At 46.0% G+C, this 12,716-nt stretch overlaps 1 protein-coding gene across 3 annotated transcripts in view; it reads left to right on the top strand.

Annotated features, from left to right (window-relative positions):
* Positions 1-12,716, top strand: part of nme7 (NME/NM23 family member 7) — a 50,466-nt gene that overhangs the window by 15,587 nt on the left and 22,163 nt on the right. For all 3 annotated transcript variants that reach the window (XM_063201641.1, XM_063201640.1, XM_063201642.1), the window contains exons 5-9: positions 279-329; positions 907-1,114; positions 1,313-1,418; positions 7,939-8,003; positions 11,593-11,661. In XM_063201641.1, coding sequence (XP_063057711.1) covers positions 279-329; positions 907-1,114; positions 1,313-1,418; positions 7,939-8,003; positions 11,593-11,661 — 499 coding nt within the window. The remainder of the gene's footprint in view (positions 1-278; positions 330-906; positions 1,115-1,312; positions 1,419-7,938; positions 8,004-11,592; positions 11,662-12,716) is intronic.

Consider the following 12,716-nt stretch of genomic DNA (forward strand, 5'->3'; position numbering starts at 1 on the left):
TGTGGAATCTTTGTTTGTTCTTCTGCTCTTATATGCCCTGAGTGACATTGAGAGATTTGAAGGTCAATAGAATAAATTGCTCATAGCTACTGTGTATAGAGGCAGGGCCCAATTTAGTTCCACATTGACTAAAGTGACCTTCCGTTGTGCTCATAAACCATGAAAAAGTATTATGCATTCTGTCTTTTTGGTTTGAAATAGATTAAATTCAAGTGGAGGTTGTGCTGGGCTTGTCTGATCATTCATTAACCGTGTGTTCCTTTATGGGTTTCTTGCAGGAAGCAGGCGGCAGACTTTTACACGGAACATCAGTCAAAGTCTTTTTTCAAGTGAGTGTGTTGGGGGAGTGAATGATTGACTAATGTGTGTAAGACCCACTGGGAAGCCTTTTCTCAAGGAGACCATCACGGTCAAACAACTACCAATCCCAGCATTCTCCTGACTTTGCTCTGACATTGCTGTGACATTCAGATGACTTACTTTCACCATTTACTGTATTGGATGCCATTTTGATGGCCCAGTTGGCACACACACACGGGCAGTCTCTTGATAGCAAAGCAGGTTATGCTGAATCATTCATTTTTGTAAAATAATCCTACATTTAGAATCGTATACTGTGTGCTATACGTGCCAACATGTATAGAACGTGTAATTTATAATGTTTGTCAAAATGTTTTTCAAGACTATGTTTGGATTTTGAAGTATTGTATTTGCCTTTGGTTTCAAACCTTTGTCTTCATGGGTTTCCATGTCGTAATGTGTGTGAAAAGGACCACAGTCAGTGTCACTCACACCTCTTTCAGTCGGTGATTGTGTGTACACAATGAATAAGGCCATTAAAAATGAATCGACCCTCATGGCTAAATCTTTCCCCTGCCACTGCAACTGCACTGTACTGCACTGTAGCAACCTGCTGCAGTTTGTGACGTGTGGTCCGGTCATCGCCATGGAGCTGATGGGAGACGAGGCGGTGTCCGCCTGGCGGAAGCTTCTGGGCCCGACGGACTCCGGCGTGGCACGCAAAGAGGCGGCCACCAGCCTCCGCGCCCAGTTTGGCACAGATGGCACCAGGAACGGCGCACATGGTTCCGATTCCCTTGCATCTGCTGCAAGGGTAAGTCTCTGTATCTGTCCCGGACCGCCCTTTACACAAACCAGCTGGAGTTGAGATGAAGGAGGAAGAGGACGATATGGTGCTTTGAAAGAGATAAGCACTGCAGCGGTATCGTTGTTCTCGACGCAAGATAAGTTTTAAAGGTGTTTCAATGATAAACGGTAACAAATGTGTATTTTTTGTTCTTTGTTTGTGTAGGAGTTGGAGTTTTTCTTCCCATCCACAACAGGTCACGGCCCAGCCAACACAGCCACGTACAAAGACACCACTTGCTGTGTCATCAAGCCCCACGCCGTCTCTGAAGGTAAGGACCTGTTTGACACGCAAGACCCTAACCTTCTGACCTGACCTTTGACCTGGACCCCTTATACCCCCCACACCCCTTCCCATGAGCCCCTGCTCCTAATCCACACCTCACACCCTTTGCAGTTCTTATCTGCTCTAAGGTTTAGGTTTTAAACCCCACCAACCAACAACCCACCCACCCTTCTAGATCACACAGGATTGCTGCAGCTGCCCTACAGTTCACCCTCTGCATTGCATTGGCCATACCAACAACAGCCACCACACCACACTCCACTCCATGCTTACCCAGACCTCTCATGTTGCATAGTCCCCCCTACGCCTCACGCACCAGCTGTGACTTCATCCACAACACTCCCTTCACAACACTCCCTCTCATATTCGGAATGAACCCAGCTTTTTGTGTCGACACGTCTGTGGGAAACTTTGAGGTCATATGGTCGAACTGTGTGACTGAATCTGTGACCTCAGTGCTTGTAGAAGCCTAGTATTAAGTCACAAGAGGGTAGCCTCTTTTTTTTTAAAGCATGTCACTTTGTTGTGGCAGGGTGCTTGATTAACAATTATGAACTCTAAGCTTTCATTTAAAATAGTGGATGGGATGTGTGGTCTTCCATTTCGATAACAGATACCATCCCACATTTTAAAAGCAGTTTTCCTTTCACATTGTCTCTATAAAGCTCCGTTGGTGGGAAGGGGAGGCGGCTTTCTTTTTTGTAATGTTTCCATGCTTATGTTGCAATGTGACCAGCTCTGACTCATCACACACTTATGGGAAAGGGGAGGATGTGTCGCCTGTTGTCACTGGCTGCCTCATTTGTGACACATACGTACTGTATATCGCCCATGAACACTACGAAAACACGGGATGATGTAGGCAGGCTGTGATTGTCCCTGAGCATGAGATTGTCCCTGACATTGTCACTCCGGTCCAGTGTTGACTCCAAGACTGAAGAAATTTCACTTATGCAACATGCCATGAAAAGAAAGGCGTTTTTTAGACTTTGGTAAACAAAGAGGGATCATATAAACAGCATCCTATCTTTCACCTGAAGGGCAGGCCTTTCATTTCTTATCACCCGAGAGCACTTTATCAATTGTTGTTGAACTTCTGAGCCTTCTGAGCTTTCCTCCTCCTTGTGAAGTGCACTTGTGTATTGATCTTTCTATTTTCCCCCTGCTAATGTGTCCTGTGTCTGTCTGTAAGTCTGTGCACAATGGCTACCCCTCATCAGAGGTGTATAAAGTAGAAGTAGAAGTTCTCTTACTGATGCCATTGCAACACAAGCAGATGATTTTACATGGTGTATACACCAGTTATTCCACTGTACCTAACGAGGTAGATACGGTGTAAGAGTACTTTTACTTAATTCATTTCTGCTACTGACCAAACGTCTACAACACTTTTCTCTTCTGCTGCTGCGGTGATTTGCCGGTGCTCCTGTCGCTACAGAGCTACCTTATCTCTTATATAAGTGTCTCTTTCCCCTTTTGGCCGCACCGCTGTCGCGCTCATTATATGTTTGATGGCCGGCCGGCCGCGTCACCCTCCCCACTCCTAAAGCCACCACCACTGCCGCCACCGCCGCGGCGCATATTCTTAACCAACCTTCCCTCCGGATTTTTCCAAATCCCCTCTCTGATCCCTAGTCGAGGAGCATGCCTCCGGAGCGCTGACCTGTGAAATCTGAAATCCTCTGGCCCAAGCAGAGGTAGATATTTCACATAACGCACTGCACACCACGCTCCCTCTGACTGGACTCCCCCTAGTTGACATTTCACACAAGCTCCCTGTTCACTGAGGGTGCTTTCGGTCTTATATACTACCAGAGGCAGGGACGTCGACAGGGAGGGGACAAAGGGGTCAGTTGTCTTGGGGCCCGGCGGGTGGGGGGAGGGTGCAAAATTGGGTCCTCATTGCATTGTTTGTATTGGCTGGAGGGCCCTTTGAGATGACTGTCCCAGGTCCGGCCAAAGCTGTCCGCGGTCCTGACTAGAGCCACTTGGTCAACCGGGAGCGGGCTCGGCATCATCTCGTGTGTTTGTGTGTGTGTGAGTGTTGTGTGTGAACAACACGTTCTTAACTTTCGCGCCCGTAGAATGTTTTACTTGTCTCCTGTTGTAGCCTGTTTGTCTCAGACGGATTTACCATATTCAATGCCCGATCTTCTGACTAAGCCATGGATTAGCAGATGCTTTTTACTTTTGCTGCCAACTAGGTAGTGGGTGGAGCAGTGTTTTCCTTTTTTTCCCTCTATTCGTCCACACCCCATCGTTGCGCTTTGTATGCCTTGACTTGATATATTGCATTACTGTCCACCACCGTTATTTATGGCTTGAAGGCATAGCGGTGCGTTAGTAGATTACGAATCTTGCCGTCCGCAGTAATCAAGCGAATCTATAGTGGTTGCCTGTGAATGCCTGAAGAGAGCATGTGAGGCATGTGAAGCATGTGCATGCGCGTGCACGCGTGTGTGTGTGTGTGTGTGCATGTGTGTGTGTGTTCCTGGTGAATGTGGTTGGTTAAAAGCTTTGCTGAGCTGTGCAATGTTTGTGGTTTTCAGCAAGGAGCCTTTCTTTCACTCAACCTATCGGCAGCTTGTGTGTGTGTGTGTGTGTGTGTGTGTGTGTGTGTGTGTGTGTGTGTGTGTGTGTGTGTGTGTGTGTGTGTGTGTGTGTGTGTGTGTGTGTGTGTGTGTGTGTGTGTGTGTGTGTGTGTGTGTGTGTGTGTGTGTGAGTCACCGCTTTGGCAACTTTGACCGGAGCCCCCACAGAGGAACACACACACACACACACACACACACACACACACACACACACACACACACACACACACACACACACACACACACACAAAGAGATGCAAATGCTTATACACACAATAAAGGCTTGCACAAAAACCCACACAGGTTTTCATTTCTCACCTATCTACCCCCCTCCTTTGTGTTGTCTCCAAGCACAGGTAATTCAAAGAGTATTTAGGACTAGATTAGGTTTTGATTGGGATATCTAGCCTCCCGCAGGTTTTCAACGGAACCCATAAATAGTGACTCATGACAAAAGTTCCTGCAGAGAGAGAGAGAGAGAGTGAGAGTGAGAGCAAGAGCGAGTGAAAGAAGAGAAAGTGAAAAAGAGAGCGAGGGAGAGGGAAAGGGCGCGAGACGGAAAGAGTAGGGCGCACAGGAGGACCATGGAAATAATTCCGGAGATTAGGTGGCAGCCACCCTGCTAATTCTGTGGCCTTGCCCCCCCATGTGATGTGGCTCCGTAGCATTGTCCTGCTGCTGAGGTTTACGTAATCCACACCACCCCCACCCCCCCCATCAAACAATTCCTTGACTGTGATTGTGTTTGTGTGGTGGTTGCTGCTATCACTTCAGCTCGTGTTGGTGCTAGCAGTGAGTAAAGTGCCCCCACTTCTAGTGATTCTTGCTCTGGTGACACAGCCTAGGATGGGAAGCAGCTTTATAAAAAATAAAATGTGGAGTGCGGCAGAAATTATCTGGACAAGAGTAGTGTGTGTGTGTGTGTGTGTGTACTTGTGTGTGTGTGTGTGTGTGTGTGTGTGTGTGTGTGTGTGTGTGTGTGTGTGTGTGTGTGTGTGTGTGTGTGTGTGTGTGTGTGTGTGTGTGTGTGTGTGTGTGTGTGTGTGTGTGTGTTTTAATCTGTTTCTGGGCTAATCGTGGAATGGCTTAATCATTACAGATGCATATTTGTGGCTATAGGGCACAGCAGTGCCATAAAGTTTGCCATTCTCGAGTGGGCTGCCTTAAACTGGCTCGGTGCTGTGAAGGAAGGCGGTGGCATCCTTCAAAACCTCTTGGCTAATCATTTGCTCAGCCTCCTCGTCAAAGGAGCTCTAGCCAGCGCTGCTTGCCTGCCTACCCGGGCACCCTGCACTTCATTATGCCGACATTGCTGTGACTTTGTACCAGGACTGACATCACGACGCCTAACCAATTATTGCGAGGGTGTGTGTGAGTGTGAGTGAGTGAGTGAGTGAGTCTGTCTGTGTGAGGCTGTTTGTGGGCGTGTATCCGGACCAGATCTTGCTCGATCGTGATTTTTTTTTCTGTCCCGTTTGTCCTTTCACTCGTTTCCCCCCTCTCACCTGACAGAGTTGCTTATGTGTGAAAAGAGCATATTCAGAGCCTCTCTCTCTCTCTGCATGGGAAGAGGTCAGAGGGAGCAGGGTTAACCTTGCTTTACTAAGCAGTATAGATTAAACCCATGGCTATTATTCATTAACCCCCCTTCGAACGTCCACACCATCCCTTGCCCAAAGTTCATCATAATAAAAGTGACTTATGGTGGACTGGACTCGCGTGACACAGAGAACCGTGCCCGTCCCCGACACCGTCCCCAAGGAGGCGTCTTAGAGGTCATAGCCATCCCCTGCCTATTCTTTAGCCATGGCAGCAGCCCCCACTCTGCTCACAGCCCCAGCCTTGTCTTTTTTCCGTCCCCGTGGCTCAGCACGTTGACACCTTAGACACACCTTCCTCCTGTCTGGGGGAAACGTCAGCCAATGAGGCGCACCGGCTGTGACCTCACTCATGACTGGAATGGGGAAGCATGTGTTGCTAGGCACCCGCAAGATCCATCTCCTAGCAACAGGCAGGGCGGGTTGCGTTGGGGAGATGCTTCGTGATGGAACTGAACGGCCGGCGAGCCAGCAAGCCAGTCAGCCAGCCAGCCAGTCAGGCAGCCAGCCACGGCGTGTGACTGAGGAAAGGATGCTGAGTGAGAAGTGATGCGGTAATCCACCACTCCCTTCAGCGCAGAGTCTGTGTGTGCGTGTGCGTGTGTGTTTGTATGCACGTGTGTTGCACGTGTGTGTGTGTGCGCAGTGTGCAAACAGGTTGCTGCCGGTTCTGCACTGCTGAGCCACAACTGTGGGTTTCAGTGAGTGCTGCTCAGAGATTAAAAGCATATTTGAATAATTTAGATTATTATTATTCTACAAAGATCCATTTAAGCCACCTGATGTATGCCTGGGTGTGTTTCACTAACACTGTATCTTCTCACCCTGTTCCCTTTACATAATTTGATCACATTTTGCCGTGGAGTCGATGCTTAGTCCCCCCACCCCTCTGGTGACAAGGAGCTGATACACCCCCCCCCCCACCCCCCACAAAACAATATCCTTGGCTCCTTACAGCGCATAAATCACTCTATGGGGGGATGAGATAAATGTAATCAAGCTGATGACGTCCAGAAACGTTATTAAATTTCCAAAAATGTTATGAATAGTCTTTTCATGTCCACCTCATCCCTCCATCGTGCTGCTAATTTAATTCGTACACTACATCACTGTGTTTTTTTCACAGCTTATGCGAACTCGTTAGAGACATTGTCCGTGATTGCACCGAGGGTTTTGTTGATATTCAAGATGAACAAGCAATCAAGTTACACCCGCTCAGCCTAAGTGCTCATGATTGTTTGGGAATTGTGTATGTGTATGCCCTGGACTGAGTCACAAATGCCATTTCAGTTTTTTTCCGAGCCAGGACAATGGATGTCAGTTGTGTGTGCAAACACTGTCTCTGAATGGACAATTTAGGTATGAGGAGAGGAAATATATCAGAAACATTTGTGGTCTGGATTTGCAGTTGTCCCCCGCTGTACATTACACTGTTTGTGCCAAACATTATCTTCTCTCTGTCAGACTATTGGCATTGGACTATGCCCATGATTTCCAGTAATATCGCTGTTTTAAATATGTCCTTACGTCCTCAGTGACGTGCATGTTTATTGACAAAAGTGATGCTGAATACAGATAAAAGTTCCCTTTCCATGTCCTTTTTTTGTGTGGAATGTAAATGTGGATGTATGTATCTTAAAGTGAACTGGCAATCCCTTACTTTGTCTTCTCCTCTTTGGAGAGAAAAAGAAGGGGCCAGTGAACTCTGCTGACCTTCAGAACAAAGTTGATCTTGTCCAATGCTAAGCTAATATAAAACGATGGTATGATAAAATGATGCTTGTTGTCAGGAAGGTTTGATTCTCTTCTTCCATGCCTACTCTTAAGTTAAGTGTAGCCAATGTTTTCCTTTAACTTGGACTTTACCTTGTGTTTGCTGATTCAGCATGATATGGCTGTTCCTTCTTCATACAACCTCCGATTAATTTCATATTTCCCTGAACCCATCATGAACATGTTTTCTGTGCAGTGTTCAGAGACCGAAAACGTGCAGTTTGCAATTCATAATATAAGACATGTGCAGTGATTGCCTTAATGATACACTAAAGGAAGACATGGGGGGGGCTCTGTGTGTGACTGTGAAAATAAGGAAGATGCCAGAATGACACGTGTGTGACATTCAATTACAGTATATACTGAAGGTATGAAATCATCTTATACATAGAGCATGGTAAAATTGTCCTGAATATCAGAGCGCTAGAAGGTAGGCAGTATTTCAATGATGGCAGGCGGAATGTGTTTTATTCATTTATTCATAGCCTTTTTTCTGGTTTATTTGTAACATCTCTGTTCTGGTTCAATTTCTTTCTTGTTACAGGCTTGACAGGAAAAATTCTAGGATCTATCATAGACGCGGGTTTTGAAATCACAGCACTGCAGATGGTAAGAATTATTTGTGTCGTTATTTTATTTATTTTGTTTGTTTGTTTCTTCCTTTCTTTTAGCAATTGTTGATGGGCATTTTTAAATATAGCTTTATGAATGCCAAAACTGCACCCAGCTCGAAGGGGGTGCGGGAACAGCATGCTAAGCCCCCCACATATGGGCTTACATGCTCATGGGGACACGGGTTCGAGTCCGGCCTGGGTCATTTCCCAGCCCTTCCCCACCTCTCTCTGCCACTCTCTCCCTGTCATATTCTCGACTGTCCTTTCATCAACAAAGAGGCAAAAAGCCCTTTTTCAAAAATAAAACGCACCCAACTCGAACTCTGTGGCCCAAAAAATCAAAGCTGATTGGAATGATTAACTGAACTGATCCCAATGTAGATCACAACCCCTCCCCCACTCCCCACTGCCCACTACCCCTTCCCCATCCTCTACCTTATCCCAGTAGCTCCACAGCTGGTCATGTGACCCCCAGGCCAGGCTCGTCTCCTCTTCCTGTCTCTGGTCCAAACTGACCCCTGGTATCGATCAGACAGCCGCCACTGCAGCCAGTGACCTTCCCCAGTCCCCTGCTGCCTCTCGCCCTCCAACTGGAGCAGAGGGGCCTGGTCATGTGACCTGCTCGGGCCGGCCAAACATGGTGTACAGTGGTGACGCTGGGGCCACAGTCAATCAATAGCACTTCTGTTTGTCTTTTCATGACGTTTGTTCACTGTAGTAAAAGTAATGGACAGGGCGATGCGACACAAACTGTGTTAGAATGTTTAGGGGTCAGTGACGTTTTAGTAGTAGTCAGGGGGATACAACCACAGCTAATGCCATTGTATGGATGCATTACTTTTTTGTTTTTAGTGGATTATCTGAGAAGCCTATTCATTGTAGTAAATTAATTACCAATTGCTTGTTAGTTTTAGGCATTGGCTGTGGTTACCACCTGACGTCTGATCCCAAAAAAACGCCACTGAGGTGTTAGACCTTGGGCATAAGAAAAGATCCTTCATTCAAAAATAATAGGAGAGGGGAAAGAATTAAAGGATGTATTTATTTTTTTTATAATATGACAGGGGAAAGAATTAAATGGTGGGTTTTTTTTTTTTTTGAATGTTCGTTTCTTTCCTGCATGCTTTTCTGTGACCACATCATGTGGCACTAAGCCATGCTGGCTCACGCTCATGGGAATTTGTTGTGGATTGAGGAAGGGTTGGTTTCTCTCTCCCCCTGCTATGTCCCCCACACACTGTACGTCCTTCCTCTCATATTCAATTATAGATGTCCCCAGAGGTTGACTTCAACCAGGCCCAGTCTGTCACGAATGCTGACTGGCTCTATATGACTGGTTGATCTGACTGCCAAACCCGACCAAAAATGCATGAGCAACTAGACTGCCTGTGCAGTCGCCTTCGACTGCTTAAGGTATATCCCCGAAACGCGACGCTTCCAGTCCCCCATCATTCCTACCACTCCCGTCCACCATTTCGTAAACGTATATGATACATACAGACGTGACATGACGTGCATAGGCTTAAAACCAAACGACTATTGTGAAAATGAAGCAAAAAATGGGGCAAATGGTAGTACTGTTTTAATGGTTCAGTGGATATACCACATTAGGTACAGTGTAATAACCAGTGTAACAATATTTAATACAATGTAATACCAGTGTAACACTGCCATTTTTTTACTTACATCATGTGTTTGTGCGTAAGTGGTATTACATGGTATTGCATATTGTTACACTGGTATTACACTATATTACATGGTATTGCATACAGTTACAATCGTTATTACACTGTACCTGATATTGCATATTGTTACACTGGTATTACACTAGTATTACATGGTATTAAATATTGTTACATTGGCTATTACACTGTACCTAATATGGTAGATTCACTGAAATGGTGAACCATTAAAATAAGGTGTTACCGGGCAAATCAATCCACCCAGTCAGAAGTTATGGGCCAAATGAAAATTCCGCCATTTTGAAAGTGTTGTCTTCCAAACTCGAATCAGTTCATGAACCTACCCTAGAGCATTCACACACAAAATCTGGGACAAATCCATCCACCCGGTCAGTAGTTATGGGCCAAACAATAATTCAGCCATCTTGAATTCAGCCATCTTGAAAGTGTTGGCCTCCAAACTCTAATCAGTTCATGAACCTACCCTAGAGCATTCACACACCAAATCTGGGACAAATCCATCCACCCGGTCACAAGTTATGGACCAAACAAAAATTCGGCCATCTTGAATTCAGCCATCTTGAAAGTGTTGACCTCCCAACTCGAAGCAGTTCATAGACCTACCCTAGAGCATTCACACACAAAATCTGGGACAAATCCATCCACCCGGTCAGTAGTTATGGGCCAAACAATAATTCAGCCATCTTGAATTCAGCCATCTTGAAAGTGTTGGCCTCCAAACTCTAATCAGTTCATGAACCTACCCTAGAGCATTCACACACCAAATCTGGGACAAATCCATCCACCCGGTCACAAGTTATGGACCAAACAAAAATTCGGCCATCTTGAATTCAGCCATCTTGAAAGTGTTGACCTCCAAACTCGAATCAATTCATGAACCTTCCCTAGAGCATTCACCCAAAAAATCTGGGACAAATCCAAACATCGGTTCAAAAGTTATCGCGTTAACACGAAAGACCTTACGCGGCGGCGGCGGCGGACGCGGCGGACGCGGCGGCGGACGCGGCGGCGGCGCACGCAAAACCATTACATCCCCGACGCTCCGCGTTTCGGGGATATAATAAAACAGCATATGAGATGATGATCTCAACCAGTAACCGTTTAGATTTATTTTTTTTGAACAACCACAAAAGCCACTCCACCAAAACGACATTCAGCCGCTTGATTGGTTTCTGATTTTGACGTGAAAGTGGCAGTGTGTTTCCTGTTCAAAAAAGAAATACTACATTAAACTTGCAAAATGATTCAACAGCCATATTATCTAAGTCTTCCATGAGGGAAATTAAAAAATGGCACTGTTGTAGTATGCGTCATATGAGTAAAAACACACAATGTTTGTGAGTTGCAATGTAGAGTAAGCAGCATAGATGTAATGTGCATGAGTGCTTTACTCAAACTTGAGGAAACCAACTGATGGACCACTTGCATAGTATGTGCCATACACAAGTAAGAACTGTATAGTATAGTCCATGCATAAATCATGTTGTAAGTTTCATTATGTTCATAATTGTGTTAATTGAATGTGTATGTGTGCTTTACTCAGACATGCGGAAAATAATCTATGGGCAATAATCTGTGACACTTTTATGTGAATCATGTAGTAAGCTTCCATATTTTTTGTATGGGCGTCTTATTGTAGTTTTGTCCTTCTCAGTAAGAAGCTGTTTACATGTATATGGATATTTTAAAACTGGTATTAAAAAATATTCCTTTTAGGGGGCTAAAACACACCTGTCACAATGGTGTTTTTCTACTTATCCACCTGCCGTGTTTATAATGTAAAAGCGCTTTTAAAAATATAGGAATACCTGTAAACAGCATCTGAATCTTTGGGACAGTTGCTCATCATGCCATTTGATCCACATCTCTCCATCTCTGCAGTTCAACATGGACAAAGCCAACGCTGAGGAATTCCTGGAGGTTTACAAAGGGGTTGTGGCAGAGTACACGGTAAGCATGACGGGCATGCTGAAGAGACGGGGGCTGCCTTTGGTGTTTTGTTATTTTTCGGCATTATTGCAAATACCGTAGCACATATGTTTCGCCGGTAGTGTAGTGTAGTGAAGGCATGCAATATATAGGTTATAAGCTTCTCCTCCTCCCTCCCTCTTCAGCATGTGTTTCCTGTTAAACTGGACTCCTCTTCTGGCCATCAAGCCACAGTGGGAAACACAGAGGGGTTTCAGAGGAAGAATAGCTAACTCATTCTCATTCCATAGTGGCTTTGTGTAAGACAACGCCCTCATATATTGGGGGAAATGTTTGTGGCATGGTGTCAAGCTGAAAACCGTCTAGTTATTTATTTTTTCTCACTATCATGAGAGTGCGTGACAGTCATCTCCCGATCAACTCTGTTGCTGAGGACTTTTACAGGCACTACTGCGGTGCTGTGTCGCGTGGCTCTGCTCAAAAACATGCGTGACTCCAGGAGCCGACATCTGTCTGTGAATGCTCCCTCGCACACGCGGCCGTCGTCAGCACCCGACGCTCGCTCACAAACTCCCCGACAAGAACAGCGTCTGCCAAAAGACACGGTGCAGACAGGCACATCTTATCTGAAGCACTATATTCAGCACCCGCTGCCTGGTTGCCATGGTTTCACCCCACCACCACCACCACCACCACCACCACCCCCACCACAACCACCACCACCACCCCCACCACACCCCACCTTCTCTCATTTCATGGTGAGGTACCATGCCTCATCACAGGCTCCGACTGCCCTCACCTACCTACATATCTCTCTCTTTTCCCCCTGCGGATTTCAGCCTTAAGCTGCTTGTCCGTTTGCCCAAATAATGTCAGCGTGCAAACAGCACATGATGATGGGGTGCTGTATGAAATAACCTCTAGTTCCCTTTCCCTGTAATCCCCTACCTGCCTGCCTGCCTGTGAGGAAGTTAGAACGGCAGCTTTTCTCTGTGAGCTGAAACATGCCATGGCCCGACTTTAACTAGACTCGACTAGCTCTAACTCTAGACTAGCAGCGTAAACTAGTTTAAACT

The sequence above is a fragment of the Engraulis encrasicolus genome, chromosome 6, assembly GCF_034702125.1.
Source record: "Engraulis encrasicolus isolate BLACKSEA-1 chromosome 6, IST_EnEncr_1.0, whole genome shotgun sequence".
Classification (NCBI taxonomy): Eukaryota; Metazoa; Chordata; class Actinopteri; order Clupeiformes; family Engraulidae; genus Engraulis; species Engraulis encrasicolus.